Source organism: Mycteria americana (assembly GCF_035582795.1).
Source record: "Mycteria americana isolate JAX WOST 10 ecotype Jacksonville Zoo and Gardens chromosome Z unlocalized genomic scaffold, USCA_MyAme_1.0 Scaffold_18, whole genome shotgun sequence".
NCBI classification, from domain to species: domain Eukaryota; kingdom Metazoa; phylum Chordata; class Aves; order Ciconiiformes; family Ciconiidae; genus Mycteria; species Mycteria americana.
The window spans coordinates 7798099-7819355 of NW_027445436.1; the positions used below are offsets into that span (position 1 = coordinate 7798099).

At 40.4% G+C, this 21257-nt stretch overlaps 1 protein-coding gene across 3 annotated transcripts in view; it reads right to left on the minus strand.

The window, feature by feature from the left end:
• The window catches only part of LOC142402968 (ubiquilin-1-like), a 39842-nt gene that overhangs the window by 3451 nt on the left and 15134 nt on the right, over positions 1-21257 (minus strand). For all 3 annotated transcript variants that reach the window (XM_075488995.1, XM_075488994.1, XM_075488996.1), the window contains exons 2-9: positions 13045-13196; positions 9500-9615; positions 8085-8347; positions 7109-7267; positions 6196-6436; positions 5491-5633; positions 4372-4455; positions 81-196 (exon numbers count right to left, since the gene is read on the minus strand). In XM_075488995.1, coding sequence (XP_075345110.1) covers positions 81-196; positions 4372-4455; positions 5491-5633; positions 6196-6436; positions 7109-7267; positions 8085-8347; positions 9500-9615; positions 13045-13196 — 1274 coding nt within the window. The remainder of the gene's footprint in view (positions 1-80; positions 197-4371; positions 4456-5490; positions 5634-6195; positions 6437-7108; positions 7268-8084; positions 8348-9499; positions 9616-13044; positions 13197-21257) is intronic.

The following is a 21257-nucleotide window of genomic DNA, read 5'->3' on the forward strand; positions in this document are numbered from 1 at the left end:
GTTAAAAAGACAAAAAGCTGAAAAAAAGTACCAAACACAAGAGAAAAGTTCTTGTATAAATTTTTATGACCAATTCTTACCCTGGTATAAGTCCTGGTGCTTCCGTTGCTAGTGTCTGCAAGCCCTGCTGAATCTGTAGCAAAGCCTGCATTGCTCTAGGGTTTGACATAGCTGATAACGTGTCAGGATTCTGCATCTAAAAACAGGAGAGAAACTCATAATTGACTAATATACAGACATTGAAAGTTGATCTTTATCACTAGATGTTTTATGAAATCTGATATCCTTTCCAAACTTGCTGTTTCTCAATTTTGTATTTGAATGTTTACATTAAATCCTTCAGATTTTTTTTTTTGAGAAAACTTTCACAGGAGATGATCAACGAGCTCTCTAGACTCCTTTTAAATAAGGAGAACATAAGGAAAAGTATTTCTCATTACTTCTTCTAGTAGTCTTTATCATCTTCCAAAGCCATAGGAGTGTATTAGTTCAACGTAATTCTAAATTAGTCTCCTATATCATACTACTGGTAAGCAACAGGGCTGAATACAATGAAACCTGACTAGTAGGTATCTAATGCAGAAAGTTATAAAACATCTTTTTCTAGCTAAATTCAGACCACAGCTAGTTGATCATGATAATTTGTGCATGTGTTCATATCTGTAGTGCCATCAACACCCACAGACATACAAATACTCTGCAAAACATACTAGCAAACATATAATATTCAAGCACCCTCACTCTACTGCAAATTCAACTAAAAACTGGCTTTTGCATCCACAGATAAAAGATATACTTTTGATTTCTGAAATTAAACATCTAAAAACCAGGCTATTTTAGATACAAAACCAAAACTAATGGCTTATGCTCACCTCTGCTTATAGATGCCACATGTAAGTGACAAGTTATTGGTTTCAGTTAGAAGTCTTGGTAGCTAGACCTGCTTCAAATAGCAGACAAGCTGATTAATCTCAGCAGCCTTCACATGGTAACTAGACCAAATTCCTTCTGTGCAAAAACATTTTTTGATTCAAAGAACTGCACAAATTAAGGTTAAGCTTCCTCCGGTGCAAAACAGAAGAGCAGAATAGAGCACAAAGATCAAACATTGATCCTGTCCTGAAATATGGGTGTGTAATGAGACTTGAGCACAGCAAGTTTTTAAACACTCTCCATTTGTCTCTTGGATTTGTATCTTCATGATAGCTAAAAGTCAGAGGAGAATAACTAAATGTATAGCTGGTGAAGTTAATCCAAATCTTTAAAGGAGGAAAGCATTTTAGATTCACTGAAGTAAGCTGCTGTGATTATTTTAAGAAAATAACCTTTAAGCCATGACCTACTGTCTAATATTTAGAGTTGTCTTTACAGAAAACTGACCCAACGATCCTCTGTGCACTTAGGTAACTTGGATCTCTATTAATGTTTTTAATTCCAGCTGTAGAGTAGCAGCAATTCTGGGTAAAACTTATGTAAAAGGAGTAGAAAGAGTAGCTCCCAGATGTGTTTTCCTAGTTGTGCTGAGCAACTGGCCATTTATTGCAAGTGCTTTCCATTATACAGAGGAATATTTCATAGTTTCCATCACCCAATCCCATAATATAATGGCAACAGATGAGTGAAGAAGTATGGGCTGTGATACTGTCAACATTCTGAGAACACCCAGGTATTTCTCCAGTTTACTTCATCTGTTAATGTTGCTGATCACCTGACCTAACATGGAGAAGACAGCAGAGAACTAACTGTGCAGATAAACCCCAAGGTGATACTGATGGAAAGAGATACAAAAGCATTAAGAGCGTCTAGGTGAAGATTAGGAGGATGGAAAACAAAGCAGATGTCACTGTGGGAGTCTACTATCGATCGCCCAGCCAGGATGATAGCACTAATGAGTTATTCTATAGGCAATTAGGAGAAATCTCTGGATCAGTAGCCCTTGTCCTTATGGGAGATTTCAACTTCCTAGACATCAACTGGGAATACCATAGTGCTGTGACGAGCAAGTCTGGGAAATTCTTGAAGTTTGTGGAAGATAACTTCTTGACACAGGTACTCAGTGAGCCAACTAGGAAAAATGCCCTCCTAGACTTGTTGTTTGTGAATAGAGAAGGACTCGTGGGAGATGTGATGGTAGGTGGGTGTCTTGGCCACAGTGATCATGAAATGGTTGAGTTTAAAATTTTCAGTGTAATGAGAACAAAGGACAGCAGAGTTGCTACCCTGGATTTCAAGAGAGCAAACTTTAAGCTACTCAGGGAGCTACTTAGCAGCGTCCCCTGGGAATCTGCTTTTGAGGGCTTAGGAGTCCATGAGAACTGGTCAGTTTTTAAGAACCACCTTTTAGAAGCACAGGCGCAGGCAATCCCATTGTGTCATAAGTCAAGCAAGCGGGGCAGAAGACCAGCTTGGCTGAACAGGGAACTCCTCTTGGAACTCAGGAGGCAAAAGAAATTGTACAATCTCTGGAAGCAAGGTCAGGCTTCTCAGGAAGATTACAGAGCTGTGGTTCTTATATGAAAGGAGAAGACACGAAAGGCCAAAGCTCAACTAGAGTTGAAACTGGCCAGTGTTGTGTCAGACAACAAGAAAGGATTTTTTTTAAGTATGTTAATAGCAAGAGGAGGTCCAAGGAAAACATTAGACCGATACTTGTTGAAGATGGTCATCTGACTAATAGGGATGAAGAAAAAGCAGAGGCATTCAATGCTTTTTTTTGCCTCAGGCTTTAATAATACTGTTAGACCTTGGGCTGCCCGGTCCTCTGAGTTGGAGGACCACAAGTGTGGGAACAGTGACTTTCCATTTGTGGACACTGAAATTGTAAGGGACCAGCTGTACCAGCTGAATGTTCACAAGTCCATGGGGCCTGATGGGATTCATCCCAGAGTACTGAAGGAGCTAGCGGATGTTACAGCAGGACCCCTCTCCATCATCTACTAAAGGTCTTGGGAGTCTGGGGAGATCCCTGCTGACTGGAAGCTAGCCAATGTTATTCCAATTTACAAGAAGGGCATGAGGGAAGACCCAGGAAACTACAGACCTGTTAGCCTAACCTCATTACCTGGAAAAATTATGGAGAAGATCATACTGGGTGCTATTGAAAGGCATTTAAAGGACAATGCAATCATCAGGCACGGTCAACATGGGTTCACAAAGGGAAAGTCCTGTCTAACTAATCTGATCTCCTTCTATGATAAGGTCACCTGCCTAGCAGATGAAGGGAAGGCGGTGGATGTAGTTTTTCCTGGATTTTAGTAAGGCTTTTGATACTGCCCCTCACAGCATCCTTCTGGACAAGTTGTCCAACTGTGAGGTGTGCAGGTACATGGTGCGCTGGGTGAAGAACTGGCTGAATGGCAGGCCTCAAAGGGTTGTAGTGAATGGGGCTACATCTGGCTGGCAACCGGTCACCAGCGGTGTTCCTCAGGGCTCAATTCTAGGGCCAGTTCTGTTCAATATTTTTATCAATGATCTGGATGCAGGAGTTGAATGCACCCTTAGCAAGTTTGCTGAGGATACTAAACTGGGAGGTGCTGCTGACTCTCTTGAGGGACAAGAGGCCTTGCAGAGGGATCTAGATAGATTGGAGCATTGGGCAATCATCAGTGGCATGAAATTCATGTTGTTATTTATTTTACTCATAACACTGCCTACATGCAATGAGATCCTGGCAACAGACATTTACTTTGATTTGCAAGGACTGCGTAATGATGGAACTCATGCACTGGATTAAATTTTTAATTCCTAAAAATTTTGCTTAGTCCTATTTAAAGGACATGGTCCTAGTATACACTGTGACAGTTAAGATAAAGCAAATACTGGGGCTGCAACCACAATGGTTTAAGAGAGAAAGCTGGTGGTAAGGCAATCTTTACAGGCAAATATCTTCAGAACCCACTCCACTTCTTTTGAATTAGCTTATGATTTGCCTCTTTCAAGGCATGCTGTAAGGTCTCTTTATCCCAAATAATCAGGGCAGAGTGGAGGAGGTATGAGAAAAGTACCGTAAAAGCTTATCTTAGTAGCGGGAAAAGTAATAATCTTTTTTCTTTAATTTGCAAAAGAAATCATGTAGGAAACAGGTTTTCTCTGGCTGGTGCACAGTAAGAACAAGTCATTTCTTCTAAGCAAATCAAAGCAGCTGTGCTAATCACAGACAAAAACATCCACTAAAAGTCAGATTTAACTTTTGAAAGGGATGGAGAGATAAATCAAGCATTTAATTATCAAGGGACAATGCAACTCAGTGTCTAAAGCTAACGAGAATACACGTAACAGAATCTAGCTTTAAGTGAAATCAAGGAAAGGCACCAGTTTATTGCAAAAATTGCTCACTGAATTTCAGACATTTATTAACAACACTCATCTTACTTGTTGAAGGAAAGTAGGAAGCTGTTGTCTCATTTGCTCCTGAAGTTGAGGATTTCCAGCAAATAAAGGATTATTCAACATCATCTACGGGACAAAAATATTTAACATCCTAGATCAAGCAGTAGATCAAAAAGTAAATACTAGAGTGGATTTTAAGACAACTATTTACCACATATGAATCAGAGAACAAGATAATAGTCTATGATAACCTCAGAGTAATTATCTCCCACTTCTCCTTTGAGAATAACTTGTTCTGAAACAATGAACCACCAGCCTAAGAATTGACCGAAATCATTGGTGGTGCGGAGTTGGGGGTTTTTTTGGGTGTGTTTTTTGTTGTGGGGGGTTTTTTTGGTGGTGGTGGGGGGTGTTAAACTTTTGAAGTGAATCCTTGCCAGATCTTCACCAAAGCAACCTCATTTATGTAACAAGAAAAGCCTTTTCTGGTCAGCCTCCGCTACAGATGTGATGGTTTCCCTATAAACATCGTCTGCAAAAAGCCTGGGATATTTTCCAATTAAGTGTTTAATATATAAAAGATAATATTATCTCAGTTCAAGATTTGACTTTTGATATTATTGCTGTAAGTAAAATTGGAAAGCACTTCTACAATAGCATTCATAAAACAGAAGTAAGTATTAGCACTTTTATTGTGAGCAAGGATCACAGATGAGAAATGAAAACCAGAATAACAGCTAGATATGGCACCAACTCCTTCCCCTCCACTTCTGTCCTCCCAAGCTAGGGTGGGTATTTATTTACTAGCAGATCTACCTTAATTTATAATCAAAGCATTTGTTTTAACTGGTTCTTATGCTAGACCACAAAAGTTTAGGGCTGTATGAAACATATACAAACTTACAAGCTGTTACAAGAGAAGGCCTGACATGATGTCCAACTACAAATTGAAGAAACTTACTGCAACAGATTGCTAAAGGTAACTAGGTAATAATTTCAATAAGTCAGGCATTAACATACTTTAAAAACTGGACCATTCACAACAGACAAGTTATTGTTGAGAAGTTGGCACAATTAATCTGTAGTGAAAATATAACTGTATCATAAATTCCTTTTTCCACTTCAGTGCACACAACACATTGCTACACCAAAAGCATTTACCTGTACTGCAAGATCAGGATTCTGGCTCAATGACTGCATCATGCTTCTCATATAGGGTGCAGACAACATATTTTGCATGAGTTGTGGATTTTCTGTTATCTGCTGTAACAAGCTCTGCATTCCTGGCGTGTTGAACATACCAACTTAAAAAAAAAAAAAAGTAAAAGGTCGCTTTAGTAAAAATCTTTACTATAATCAAATTAATTAGACTGCCTAGAACTGGGATACAACTGTGTGGGGTTGGGGGGGGTTGTTTGTTTGGGTTTTGTTTTTTTTGGTGGTGGGGGTTTTTTTTGTTTTTTTAAATGAGCTTTAGCCCCTTAAAGACATCTCAACGTGGTTCTGCTTACACAGATGCATCTGCCCTAGAAACAAGTTAAGCCAGAGGTCGTATCCAACAAGCAGTCCCACTAAGTATCTACATTATTAGCTGTTTTCGTGTTTGTCTCCAAACAGAAAAAAATATTATCATTCATCTACAGATTCCCTACTTTTGTTATTTTAAGACAGTACACAAGTATTGTTAGTACTCTTGGTTTACTTTTCATGTTTGTTTTCTACAGAGGACTTTGATACTAGTCAAATGTTCTATGGAAATAAACAGCAATACAAACTTTGAATCAAAACATCTCTTTCTAATAACAGAATCATTTCAGCAAACTCCTGAATATTTGCAAATATATACAATTGCAACAACAGACACACCTCCTAGTCCAGGTCCCAAATTTGGTATAGTTGAACTCTGTCCCGTACTGGCAGAGGTGCTATTTCCAACATTACTACTGCCACTGCTCTCACCACTGGTGCTGGTACTTGTAGAACTCTGAGAGCTGGACTGAGGAGCCCAGGGATTTGGTAAAGGATCTCTATTTTCTGTACGAGATGGCTGACTGTCCCCTCCTGATGATGCATTGCTTACTAAGGAAGCAAATGGGTTACCTCCAAACTACAGAAGGAGAGACAAACACATATCATCTATTAGTCAACTATTTTTAAGTCTGCTAGAAATGGCAAGTTACCTTTCCAAAATTACACACGAAGATAAACGTTGATGGCTCTTAATCAATTATAATCACCATCCTAAAATAAGCCATTGTAAATATTCTGAAAAGATACCAACGTTGAAAGATATATTATCTCCAACAAAAAAAAAAGATAAGGTAATCACACCTCGTTTTAAACGCAGCGTTTGCTACTACACTAGTACTTTGATCACAGTAAGATTATATCTTGCATAGTGGTTTCCAACTTAAGAAAAATTTCAAAGCCTTTTTTCTTCCCACCTTAGGTTCCAAGTTACTAAACACACTCTTATTTTTTCCTGGACCTCAGGAATTTTATAAGTCCAAGAATTAAAAATAAATAAATTTAGAATATATATAACAAAAATGTATTAATATTAAAACAGCTTATCAAACTCACAAAACAATATTTATTCCTTCAAGTTTAAAGAGCATAAGAACAAGCCACACTGACTTCAAGCTTCAAGAAATTAAGTTTTGTCAAGTACACATTTGAAAAGTTACATTATTTATCTTCTTTCATTTTTGAAAAAAAGAAAAAAAATAACCACCCCACAACACATTTACTTTCAGTGGCCCCTACAATCATTTCTCACCTGTTCCTGTGCTGCATTCAACATTGGCTCCTGAATATCTGTGTACATACGTCGCAAGGCATTGTAGCCACCTGGTATACTTTCAAGGTTGCTCAAGGCTCGGTCTTGGTTTCGCATCATTTCCTGCATCATTGCAGGGTTTCTAGCAAGTTCTAGTGTCTAATGAAGTAGAACATTTAATTTGTATTAATAAAAAAATCCATTCTAAAGTGAAAACATCAGCATTTAACAGTATCTCAGTTACTAATATCTAACTCCATTTGAAATTAGGATTAAAGCCAAATCAAGATGTCAGCTTAGTGGGAGGGGAGTCAATAGAATTTGATATTTAGCCAACATTCTGCCACAACTGTCAGTATGCTGGCTGAGTCAGAAAGCATTGACTAAACAGAAGAAAAAACCCTTGAATGTACCATCCTGTTCTTTCTTGTCTCTTCTCAACACAATATATTTCTACCATTTCTAACATCAGTACAGCATGCAGCTTATAACATGAACTTGAAAAATAAATACCTTAATTTTCCAAAGCCTCCATTTCTTTCTTGATGCCCTCTGCCACATAAGGCATACCTTACATAACACATAACTTTAAGAAGCAATCAGAAGTATCCACAGTTACATAAACTGGAAATAAGCAGTATTTTGGAGAATTATTATTTTATAGGAAACTCACTGTTGACTAGACAACAGAAGATTTCAAGCAGCATCCAACTCTAAACTCAGAAGATATGATTATACAGTCTTCAGCATCTTTCAAAACTATGCTGCATTTTTTTTTTAATTATCAGCTTATTTCAGACACCAGCAGCTAGAAATAAAAACATCAGTTTCCTATAGTGACCTTTTACAGATTGTCTAACAAGCCTAAATTCCTCAACAATATTTCGGCACTCATCTAAGCATGTCCAATTCTTGCTCTTTTGTTCACAGTTACAGTATAATCAAAGGTCATTAACTTAGAGATCTTTCTACATACCTGTCTCATTATATCTGGATTATTCAGCATGTGACTGATTTCTGGATTTCTCTGTATCAGTTGCTGCATTTGAGGGTTAGCCATAATTAACTGCCTCATCAGGTCAGGATTTGAAAGCATGCTCTGAACAAATGGATTTTCCATTATCTGAACCATCATTTCTGGGTTGGACATAAGTTGTCGTTGCATCTGACTTTGTAACTCTGAAAAGTTTGATGCATTTAAGCCCAGGCTACTCAGGCCTGCCAAACCTCCAAGGCCACCTTTAAGAGGAAAGAAAAAAAAAATTGAACTTTCAGCTTCTAGTATATTTCTAAACACATCCAGGTTCTTTCTAAGTACAAAATACATAAACATAACCCACACTTCAAAATAATGAAACTCAATGGAAATTCTATCTTTGCAAGGTTGTTAAGGAGTCATCCACTAAGAGTTTGCTTCTTTACATAACGAGACACCTAGAAATCCAAACCGCATCTGAAATATAACTTGTTACAATTCTAACAGCTTTTCTTCTACTTTACTATAGCTGAGGTACAAGGGATGTTTGAGTTTTGGGGCCTCAGGTTAATTCCCAACACTTTCCAATACATTTGTAATAATCATTTATAGACAGACCACCACCATGAGGAATGTCTTAATATGATGCATACTCCCTATTCTAAACAAGAAGTAGAGCTCTTCTTTTTGCTGATGCAACAAGAACTAATAATGCTTTAAATTCTCCTCCTTTGCAGAGTTCAGCAAACACAAAAGTTTCACATATTTAGAAGGTATTAGTCAGTCTGGAGAACTGTTTACAACTAAAAAAAGCAATTGCTTAACATAGTTTTTCCGGGGGTTTTTAGTTTTGTTTTTTAAAAAGAAAGCAAACAATGAAAGAGCATGAATAACAAAACCCAGTAACTATGGAAAGAGATAATATTTTTAAATCAATAGACTTCTATCTCTATTCCTGAAAGAGAAGACTGATAATGCAATCAGACTCAGAACCTGAGAAATATCGGTTTGTAGGATAGGAGTAACTTTGTTAATTCTGTTCCAAGTCTTAACTTGATGTTATGGGTCCAACTTCAATACTCTCTTCGGGCCAATTCAAATGCACTGTTAAGGAGAAGGAGGAGACTGGAAGGAGTTTAATTACCTATAGTGCCAGAATACGAGATCAGTGGCACCTTACTACTGAAGATGAAACAGCACAAGCCTGAAGTTCTGTACATAAAAATTAAGGAAACAACTTACCTCTGATAACTTACTGATCAGAAACTTATTACAACCAATACCACAGATTTTTGTAATCAGTAATTTTATAATTTTTTTTAAGTCCTGTTTACATTAGAATAAAGCTCCAGGGATACTTACCTGAAACCAAGATACCTAAGATAATCACCATGTTACCTAAGAAATATTCTTACCCAAGTCAAAAGAGTTGCTACTTGTTGAAGTTGGTGTTGAGGTATTACTGCTCGATATTGATGTGGTAGCAATACTGCCAGTGGTGTGTGTTTGTTGACCTGGATGGTCTTGTGATCTATAAAAAGCAAGTTAAAAAAAAATTACAAGTTGAACAAGGTGTGGTAGGTTGACCTCAGCCAGTTAAATCCCCACCCAGTCACAAGCTCATTTTCCCCCCACCCCAGGCAGGATGGGGGAGAGAATCAGAAGGGCAAAAGTGAGAAAAACTCATGGGTTGAGATAAAGACAGTTTAATAAGCGAAGAAAGAAAAGCGATGCGAAGGCAATCGCTCACCACCTCCCACCAGCAGATCAATGTCCAGCCAGTCTCTGAGCAACAGCTACTTTGGAAAAGTTCCCCCCCCAGTTTTATTGCTTAGCATGACATTATATGGTATGCAATATCTTTGGTCAGCTTGGTTCAACTGTCCCAGCTATGTCCCCTTCCCAACCCTAGCCTACTCACTGGGGGGGGGGGGGGGGGGGGGCAGGCACAGAGCAAGAAAGAGAGAAGGCCTTGATGCTGTGTGAGCATTGTTCAGCAATAGTGCAATAGTTAAAACATCAGTGTGTTATCAACACTGTTAGGTCAAAAATCCAAAACATGGCACCATACAGGCTGCTATGAAGAAAGTAAAACTCCATCTGAGCCAGACCCAGTACACAAGGTCTGGCATTTAATATAACGTAATAATGACATTTAATACAGGAACAGTATCATACTTGAGAATCTTAATTTACATTTTTATTATTTCTAAAAAAAAAAAATTAACCACAAAAAAAAACCTATTATCTCTAGATGTCTTCCTGGTCAAACTCAAACAGGAAGTATACAGACAGTGTAAGCAAGGACAGGTAACCTGGGAGGAATACAAAGACATTGTCTGAGTCTCTCAAACAGAGTTAGGAAAGACAAAGCACAAATGGAATTTAATCTGGCCAGGGATGTCAAAGACAACAAGAAGGGCTTCTATAAGTACATAGGAGACAAAAAGAAGACTAGGGAAAATGTGGGACTGCTGCTTAATGAGACAGGGGACCTGGTTACACAGGACACAGAAAAGGCTGAGGTACTGAATGCCTTCTTTGCCTCAGTCTTTACTAGCAAGACTGGCCTTCAGGAATACCAGGCCCCTGAGACCAGGGGGAAAGCCTGGAGCAAGGAAGATGTACTCTTTGTGGAAGAGGATCAGATCAGGGAATACTTAAGCAAACTGGATGTACATAAGTCCATGGTCCTTGACAGGATGCAGCCACGAGTGCTGAGGGAGCCAGCAGATGTCATTGTGAGGCCACTCTTGATAATCTTTGATCGATCATAGAGACTGGGAGAAGTGCCCAAGGACTGGAGGAAAGCAAAGGTCACTCCTATCTTCAAGAAGGGCAAGGAGGACCCGGGGAACTACAGGCCGGTCAGCCTCACCTCAATCCCTTGGAAGGTGATGGAGCAACTAATGCTGGAAACCATTTCCAGGCACAGGAAGGACAAGGCGGCCATCAGGAGTAGTCAGCGTGGATTCACCAAGTGGAAGTCATGCTTGACCAACTTGATAACCTTCTGTGATGAAATGACTGGCCTGGTAGATGAGGGGAGAGCAGTGGATATTGCCTACCTGGACTTCAGGAAGGCTTTCGACAGTGTCTCCCATAGCATCCTCATAGAGAAGTTGATGAGGTATAGGCTGGATGAAGAGAATGGAAAACTGGCTGAGGGGCCAGATCCAGAGGGTGGTGATCAGTGAAACAAAGTCTAGTTGGAGGCCAGGAACTAGCAGTGTACCCCAGGGGTCAATACTGGGTCCAATCCTGTTTAACGTCTTCATTAATGATCTGGATGATGGGGTGGAGTATACCCTCAGCAAGCTTGCTGATGACTCAGAACTGGGAGGAGTACCTAATATGCCAGAGGGCCGTGCTGCCATCCAGAGGGAACTTGACAGGCTGCAGAAATGGGCTGACAGGAACCTCATGAAGTTCAACAAGGGGAAGTGGTGCAAAATCCTGCACCTGGGGAGGAACAACCCCAGACACCAATATAGGATGGGGGCCACCCAGCTGGAAAGCAGCTTAGCAGAAAAGGCCCTGGGGGTCCTGGTGGACACCAAGTTGAACATGAGCCAGCAATGTGCCCTTGCAGCAAAGAAGGCTAATGGTATCCTGGGCTGCATTAGGAGGAGTGTTGCCAGCAGGTCGAGGGAGGTGATCCTTCCCCTCTACTCAGCACTGGTGAGGCCACACCTGGAGTCCTGTGTCTAGTTCTGGGCTCCCCAGTACAAGAGAGACATGGACATACTGGAGGGAGTCCAGCGCAGGGCCACAAAGATGATGAAAGGACTGGAGCATCTCTCCTATGAGGAAAGGCTGAGAGAGCTGGGACTGTTTAGCCTGGAGAAGAGAAGGCTCAGGGGAGATCTCATCAGTGTATATAAATACCTGAAGGGAGGGTGCAAAGAAGATGGAGCCAGGCTCTTGTCAGTGGTGCCCAGTGACAGGACCAGAGGCAACTGGCACAAATTGAAACACAGGAGGTTCTTGTCTGATCATAAGGAAAGACTTTTTTACTGTGAGGGTGACTGAGCACTGGAACAGGTTGCCCAGGGAGGTTGTGGAGTCTCCCTCCTTGGAGATGTTCAAAAGCTGTCTGGACATGGTCCTGGGCAAGCGGCTCCAGGTGGCCCTGCTTGAGCAGGGGTGTTGGACCAGATGACCTCCAGAGGTCCCTTCCAACCTCAACCATTCTGTGATTCTCAGATATCTATAATCTCATCACTTCTTTTACCACCTTTTCATCCTATCCCTGGGATGCCTGTCAATGAATTGCTTCCTCAGTCCTTACCATGCTTTAGGGATCCTGATGTACTCCTACCCCCTCAAATAGTACTAATTCCATGTCCGGGGCTTAAAGAAGAGAAGGCTAGCAAGTATAATACAGGATTTATTCCATACCACACCTTTAGTAGGACGCCCCACTGAATGTCAAATTAATTTAAAGTCTTATTTCATCACAAGACTAATATCAGAATTTCAATATTCTTTAAGACTGTAAGAGCATGGTAACAACGTAGTTACACAAAGTTAATGCCATCGTAAACTAGCACAAGCATTAAAGGCTGCTTGCCCAATTTGTATGCTCACCACACCTGTCTACTGCAGGGGCATAAGCATGGGTGCTACCATGCAGTGAAACAGATCAAAGACTGTTCAGATTGTCTTCAAACTGTTATTCTGCACCAACTGTAACTAAGGAGCTGATTTGAGTGAGTTAATAGTAATGGCTCAGTTTAGAAGATAACATTAACTTTCAAAAGGCGTACGTATGATATCTAGGGACACAGTCTTACAGAATTTGGGTTGCTTCTCTTGTTCAATAGCAGGAGTATTTGTACTGCTTTTGAATGCATTTTAGTCAAACCTAGGTTTGCCCAACAGAAAGCTATCACACTAGGAATTAAGAATATTTTTACTACTTAGAGGTAAAAAGAAGATTGCTCATCAGTCAGGTTACCTGTTTTGCGTTTTGATGACCAGGTGAACAGTGAGTCCATCGTGAATCCCATGCTGAATCAAAGTATCTTGATCTTTTAAAATTTTTCCAGCAAATATCAAAACAAGCTGATCAGCGTGGGACTTGAAATGCTTAGAGATTTCTTCCTTGAACTAAACAGAAGTTAATATTATATAGTTATGTAACTGAATACTGAACTATTCATTTTTTAATAATTTAAGAACTATTTTGCTCACATTTATCATGCAAGTAGATTAATAATACGTTTTACTTTATACAACCTAGAAGCACTTCACTAAGTTATCTCAACTTTCTTTTTATCCAAAGGAAGATGGGAAATCAAGTCATTCTTTTTCTTTGAAGTCAAGTGTTTCATATCTAGATCACTAACTATATAGCTGGCAATAACAAAAATTGGCTTCCACTTAAACACTATACTGTCATTTCAGTCAGGCATGTACCCATGATGCAATAAATACACATGCCATTGAAACCATCTGTTGCTGACATGCTGAGGATGCAACAAAACGTTATGTTAATTCAGTCCACATTTGTGCAGGCACTGAAAGGAGCAGTATCCTTTCTTCTTGGACATATTACTGCTACCTTTCACGTGTCAAAACTAACAATCCTTTCATACAGTCAAAAATTATTTCTTAGGTGGCTCTGCTCTCTCATCCAACTCATGACAGCTACATGAAATGTGCTTCCAGCCCAGGGCATGGTGAATAGCCACATATTTCAACTGACCGTGAAATCATACCTTCATTAAAACAACTGAACCTGGAAAAGCAATTTTATTTCTTCCTGCCTTCTTAACCAATAACAACCTTGTTATGCTTTGACTGACTTCTGACGGAGATTCATTATTCTCCAGAAAAGTACTCTCGCAGAGAAAGCAATTAGTTCACAAAATGTAAAAAGGCAAATATAAGAAAACCAAATCAATTTACTCAACATGACTAGTCAGTAGACTAAATGTTTCTGAAAGGAACTTAGGCAGTTAGGAAGCCCTCCAGAAGTTTACAATATTTAACATTTTTTCCAAGTAGTACGGTCAACTTGATTTTTAAAACAATGCTATTCCAAACATCATAGTGAACTCTCATAAAGGAACCCAAAATATTAATCTTGCAATGACTTATTATTAAATAATTATATTTTATAAGAGGTAGGGCTAAAAAAAGGAAAACCCCACTGTATTATACTCTGAAGGCGAGTCCCTAATTGAAAAGGTTTATGGTATAGGAAGAGATAAAACAAATCCCCAAAATACGAGCCTGAGACACAACAGAGGTAAGAAATCTCTGTGCCTGGATAGCAGGTAGCATTCGGTCAGTTAGAAGTTTGCTCACACAAAGTTGGTTCCAGTTCTTAGAGAAACATCTTTTAAGTCAACCTTTATACTAGTAATATTTAGACTTGCAAGCATTCTAGGAAGCTATTTAATCTGTTCCTGCCTGAAGTGGATTACTTACCTAAATTATTCAGACATTGTGGTGGGTTGACCTTGGCTAGCCACCAGGTACCCACCAATCCACTCTATCACTCACCCTCCTCAACTGGACTGGGGAAAAGAGAAAATATGATGAAAGGCTCATGGGTCAAGATAAGGACAGGGAGATCACTCACCAATTACCATCACAGGCAAAACAGACTCGACTTGGGGAAACCAATTTATTACCAATCAAATCAGAGTAGGATAATGAGAAATAAAACCAAATCTTAAAAACACCTTCCCCCCACCTCTCCCTTCTTCCCGGGCTCAACTTCACTCCCGAATTCTCTACCTCCTCCCACAGAGCGGCACAGGGGGATGGGGAACGGGGGTTGGGGAATGGGGGTTGCGGTCACTTCATCACACATTGTCTCTGCCACTCCTTCCTCCTCACACTCTTCCCCTGCTCCAGCATGGGGTCCCACCCATGGGACACAGTCCTCCATGAATTTTTCCAATGTGGGTCCTCCCCACGGGCTGCAGCTCTTCATGAGCTGCTCCAGCATGGGCCCTTTCTACAGGGTGCAGTCCTTCAGGAATGGGCTGCTCCAGCGTGGGTCCCCCACGGGGTCACAGGTCCTGCCAGGAGCCTGCTCCAGCATGGGCTTCTCTCCACAGGGTCACAGCTTCCTTCAGGGCACATCCACCTGCTCCGACATGGGGTCCTCTGTCGGAGTGGGAGACGGACCCGGAGTAACGATGAATCTCAATATGAGTATGGTCGTCCTCCTCTATTCAGATTACTTAACAGGTTTATATAGAAGCTAAGCAAAGCACGCGCTAACAGCGACTATTCTATTGGATAACTATACTTGTCCACGCGCTTAAAACAATTATATGATTGGTACAAAGTTGCCGTTCACGCACTGTTCACAAAGGGGGTTTTATCAGCACTTTCCCAGGCTTAGTCCCGCTTATCTTGTTTTACCAAGTACTCCTTCTGCTGTTCTCAAGGGAATTTCACCTTGATCTCTGGCTCCCAGGCCCCATCAAAGGCTGGATTGCTCACATCAATTAAGCTGTGTCCTTTTTCACTTAACCATTCTTCCACAATTCCCCCTTCTTGTTTTTGAGCAATACAGGCATGATTTATCATGGTTCTAAAAGCCTTTTTGACACAGCTACATGCTACACAAAAACACAGACCTATGATAACCAAAATTATTAAAAGTCGTAATCCCTCAGCTAACAAACCCTTTAGCCATGATGGTAAGGACCCAAACAAACTGGTTAACCATTCATCAAAAAACCCCTGATTTTGTCGAATTTTGTTGGCATGCTCTTTCAGCCATCGTAGTTGTTTGTGAATTGATTCACTGTGATCAGACAGGTTCATACAACACATGCCTTCAAAATCCTCACAACCATGACCTTGGGCTAATAATAAAAAATCAATTGCTGCTCTATTTTGCAAAATTGCGTGGCGTAAGCTATTTTGATCCTCTAATAGTGTTTCTATTACCTGGGTGGTGACTTTTGCTTGTTTTTTAGCCCAACAGGCTAATTGCCCAACCTGTTTCAGGGCTCGTCCTGCTGCCCCCCCAGGTACGAACAGGGACAGGAACACTCTCTCAGTAATACTGAGGAGGGTAGGTTCATCATCGCAATCCGGGGAAAGACCCTTGACCCTTTTTTTTTTTTTTTTTTTTTTAGTACTGTATGTCTAGGTCATAGGATCAAGATGCTTAAAACGTGAAAAGGAAAAAAAACCTTTAACTGTAATTTAAGCAATGAAAAGTTACAATAACTAAGTAGTACTATGCACGACAATCCTTCTCAGTCATCTCTAGAACTTGAGTAGTTTTTCATATTACCATTCACAAAAATTCAATAATGATCAATAATGAAATAATATTGATTTAATATTATAATGAAATTTAATTTCATATTTAATGTTGTATTCATTTACTATTATATTTAATTTAATAATTTTAATAATTTTAATATCACATTAATAAAATTAATAAATTTAATAAAAATTAATTTTAATAATTTTATTAATTTAATATTATATTTATATTTAATTTTATTTAATATTATAATAAAATAATAATGGTTAATAATGAAATAATATTGATTTAATATTATAATGAAATTTAATTTTATATTTAATTTTATATTTAATTTTATTTAATATTATAATGAAATAATAATGATTAATAATGAAATAATAATACTTGCCAAATAATGTTTTTGCTTTAGTGGTCTGGATACAGTTACAAAGTAACTGTGAATGACAATCTTGGCATATAAATGGTTAGCAGATATTCATTCCAGAATTTAGGCAGCTGTCTGGTGCAACCCGATACATTTTGTAAATAGTTTTCCATATAAAATGTCTCACAGAAGGCTTTACAGCTAATCATCCTTTGTATATGCATACATAAGAGGATACCAGTTGCAATATAATCCATATTTGGCATATATATTTTTTTTTTTTCCTCCACTTTCCTTGCCCGTTTTCCTGTATAACCAGAAACGCTAATATCGCAGGGCCTTCAGCCCCCCCCCACAGGCTTCCAGTGTCCTTCTAGAATTGCATCTTTGATGACACCACTCCAGCGTGTGGGTTTAGGGAGCGCTGGCAGGTTCATTAAACATGGAGGCACAGCTTCTCCTTTCCCTTTTGTTTGTAATTCCAGAGTATCAAGACGTTTTAAAACTGCTTGCAACACTTTTGCAGTGGCATCAGAGGACTGTGGCAGCTCCTCCCCGTTAGGTGATGTGGTAGTTCCAGAGGATTTCGTAGAGGGAGGTAGAGGCGGATAGAACGAGGTTGAGGGTGGCAACGGAGGCGCGGAGGGTGGTTCACTGGGCGGAGCTGCAGGGGGAAGTCGGCAGGCTGCTCCGCCCAAGTCGTTAGGTTCTGTCGCTCCCGCCCCTCCAGGGGGTTTTGGCGGAGCTACTTCCGCATTCGCTTCACAGTTTGCATTAACTCTGCTAACGGGAACTTCCGCCTTTTCTGGCGCCTGCACTGATTCCGCCATAACACGCAGTTCAGAAACGTTTTTACAGACAGTTCCAGACGCGCCTCTCACGGCAGGCAGCCCAAAAAATCGCGCAATAGGTCCCGGTTTGTTTTCGGGCTTATCTTTAGACATTCCCGGACCTAACATTTGGGCAGCAGCGCAAGCTACTTCCCTCTCCGCCTTCATCGCTTTCAAAGTTTCCAAGACAGTGTTCCAGAGTCCACGAACCGCCTTTATTTCCTTTTCGTCCTTTTCATCCCCCTCTATTGTTTTCTGCCACATTGTTCCTCCAAAATCTCGCCATTCCGATATGGAAAATAACATGCAGGTGTCAGAAAAGTGACCCCAACATTGTCCCAATTTAATCAACCTTATTAACTGCTTCACTGGTGCTTCTATCCCTCTCTTAGAGAGGATTCCAGTGAGCAACGTGGCCGCAGCTTCTGTTTCCATCACTGCGCCTGAGAGGTGAGGAGCGACCTCACACCGGCGTCTGCCCTGCTTCTTGCCCCAGGCAGCGCTTCCCTCAGCCGTGGTTTCCCAACTCCCCTCCTCTAGCTGCTTACCGCAGTCACGGAGATTTCATCGGTGCGTAACCATCCTCTGCTACCAGATGTCGGAGTGGGAGACGGACCCGGAGTAAGGATGAATCTCAATATGAGTATGGTCGTCCTCCTCTATTCAGATTACTTAACAGGTTTATATAGAAGCTAAGCAAAGCACGCGCTAACAGCGACTATTCTATTGGATAACTATACTTGTCCACGCGCTTAAAACAATTATATGATTGGTACAAAGTTGCCGTTCACGCACTGTTCACAAAGGGGGTTTTATCAGCACTTTCCCAGGCTTAGTCCCGCTTATCTTGTTTTACCAAGTACTCCTTCTGCTGTTCTCAAGGGAATTTCACCTTGATCTCTGGCTCCCAGGCCCCATCAAAGGCTGGATTGCTCACATCAATTAAGCTGTGTCCTTTTTCACTTAACCATTCTTCCACAGTCCTCCATGGGCCACAGGTGGATATCTGCTCCACCATGGACCTCCATGGGTTGCAGGGGGACAATCTGCCTCACCATGGTCTTCTCCACAGGCTGCAGGGGAATCTCTGCTCCGGCACCTGAAGCACCTCCTCCCCTTCCTTCTTCTCTGACCTTGGTGTCTGCAGAGTTGTTTCTCTCACATATTCTCACTCCTCTCTCTTCCAGCTATTGCGCAGCAGTTTTTACCTTTTCTTAAATACGTTATCACAGAGGTGCTACCACTGTCGCTGACTGGCTCAGCTTTGGCCAGTGGCGGGTGCGTCTTGGAGCCAGCTGGCACTGGCTCTGTCCGACATGAGGGCAGATTCTGGCATCTTCTCACAAAAGCCACCCCTGCAGACTGCCCCGCTACCAAAACCTTGCCATGCAAACCCAATACAGACATGTTTATACATCCTGTTCTCAGAGGTCCCAAGTGATAGAGACTCCATAGCTTTTTTCTAAGAAATCTATTTCAGTGCTTCACTATCCTATTCTTCATTGTCCTGTCCACCATGGACATGGCAAACAGATTGTTGTTCTCCTCAGAATAAAGGGTTGCAGTACAGCTAATCTTTCCTTGAGGGTTGTGTTTTCTAATCTAATCATTCCCACCACTCTCTGGATTTCCAAATCCAACCATATCTTTAAGTGTAGGGCTCAAAACCAGCCACAATATTCCATATGAATTCTTATCCATACTTAGAACAAAAGGATAAATTCCACATCTTGCAAGCTATACTCCCATTTATAACTTAGAAAATCTATACAGGAAAATATCAGTTTAACAGTGTTGACTCATTTAACAGCTATAACCTCTAGATCCTTTTCTACAGAGGAATTACGTAGGCAGTTGCTTCCCACTCTGCATTTTTCTGGTTAATTATTCTTAAGAATACTGTCATGGTTTAACCTCAGCCAGCAGCTAAGCCCCACACAGCCACTCGCTTACTCCCCCACAGTGGGATGGGGGAGAGAATCGGAAGGGTAAAAGAGAGAAAATTCATGGGCTGAGATAAAGACAGTTTAATAGGTAAAGCAAAAGCCATGCACACAAGCAAAGCAAAACAAGGAATATATTCACTCCTTCCCATCGGCAGGCAGATGGTTAGCCATCTCCAGGAAAACAGGGCTCCATCATGCCTAACAATTACTTGGGAAGACAAACACCATCACTCCAAATGTCCCCCCTTCCTCCCCCCAGCTTTTATTGCTGAGCATGATGTCATATGGTATGGGATATCCCTTTGGTCAGTTGGGATCAGCTGTCCCAGCTGTGTCCCCTCCGAACTTCCTGTGCACCCCCAGCCTACTCGCTGGTGGGGTGGTGTGAGAAGCAGAAAAGGCCTTGACTCTGTGTAAGCAATGCTCAGCAATAGCTAAAACATCCCTGTGTTATCAACACTGTTTTCAGCACAAATCCAAAACATAGCCTCATACAAGCTACTATGAAGAAAATTAACTCTATCCCAGCCAAATCCAGTACAAATACACATTACATTGCAACATAAAAACAGCAGAAATCCTCATAATTTGGTACAAAGTAAATGCATAAGAATAAAGAACTACCATACTGTGCCAGACCAGAGAGTAATGACGTTTATCCAAACTAATTTATTATCATATTTTCCACAATATGTTGTTACAGTGAATTCCACAACTTAGTTGTCTTCAGAATGCTGATGCAGTAGTATAATAAACATTGTTTACTTTATCCTAAACCTTGTTACACATTTTTAGAAGCAGCAATTTATCCATGCAGTTAAGGAAACAAGACACTTATAGAGCTTAACCACACAGTATCTAATATTGCCAGTATGCAGGTATCAAAGCATATATACTTCCCTTTCTCTACTAATATGCAGCCATGGTAATTAGATGATCTGTAAAAACGGCACTACAGTAAGAAATGAATACAACAGCCTATGTACCAGGACCACAAAAAAACTCCTACAGTAATGAATGTGGATGATCTACATGTGCAAGGGATCTCTTTCCAGCCAGCATAAGATGACTATTATGAATATCAAGCCACACTTCTAACCGAAGCATATCTACATTACAAGCCCAACAGAGCTGCAAAAAAGTGTCAGGTCTCTTCATCAGCATCACTTGCATTCGGTACAACCTCAAGACTTCTGAATGAGAAGGTATGAACAGAACCAGCCCTACTGTTTGATGTTTCATCCACAATAGAAGACCATACAAAACCTAGGTTACCATCTAAGATATTTTGCAAATGAGTCTCCAGATTACTGTTAACAAAGATACCATCAATAACAGATTAGCACATCTACAGCACACTTTTTGCTGAGGCAGAGGTTAGAGAATCATTTATATAACTGTCCAAAAGAATCCTGAAAACCATTTTCGATGCAAGTGTGGGTTTTTTTGTTTTAAACTGTCAGTATCTAATATGTTGCTTCTGAAAAAAGAAAATATCAAAAGATTAATATAATTCACTCTTCAGCATCATCCAATCTCTGCCACTAATGGAAGAAGATTAACCCTAAGCTGAAGTTCGACAGAAATCACTACTGGTTGTACTGCAAAATAAAGTTGGGGAGGGTGGAAGAGAGGACTTTTTACCATCCTCTGTGGGCAAAGATTCCTCTTCATTATTCTTCATCTCTCACTGTTAACCATAACTACACTGCAAGACCATTCCCCCATAGCAAATGGAAAAAAAAAAAGTTTCTTTAAATTCAAACAGTTAAAGGACAACAG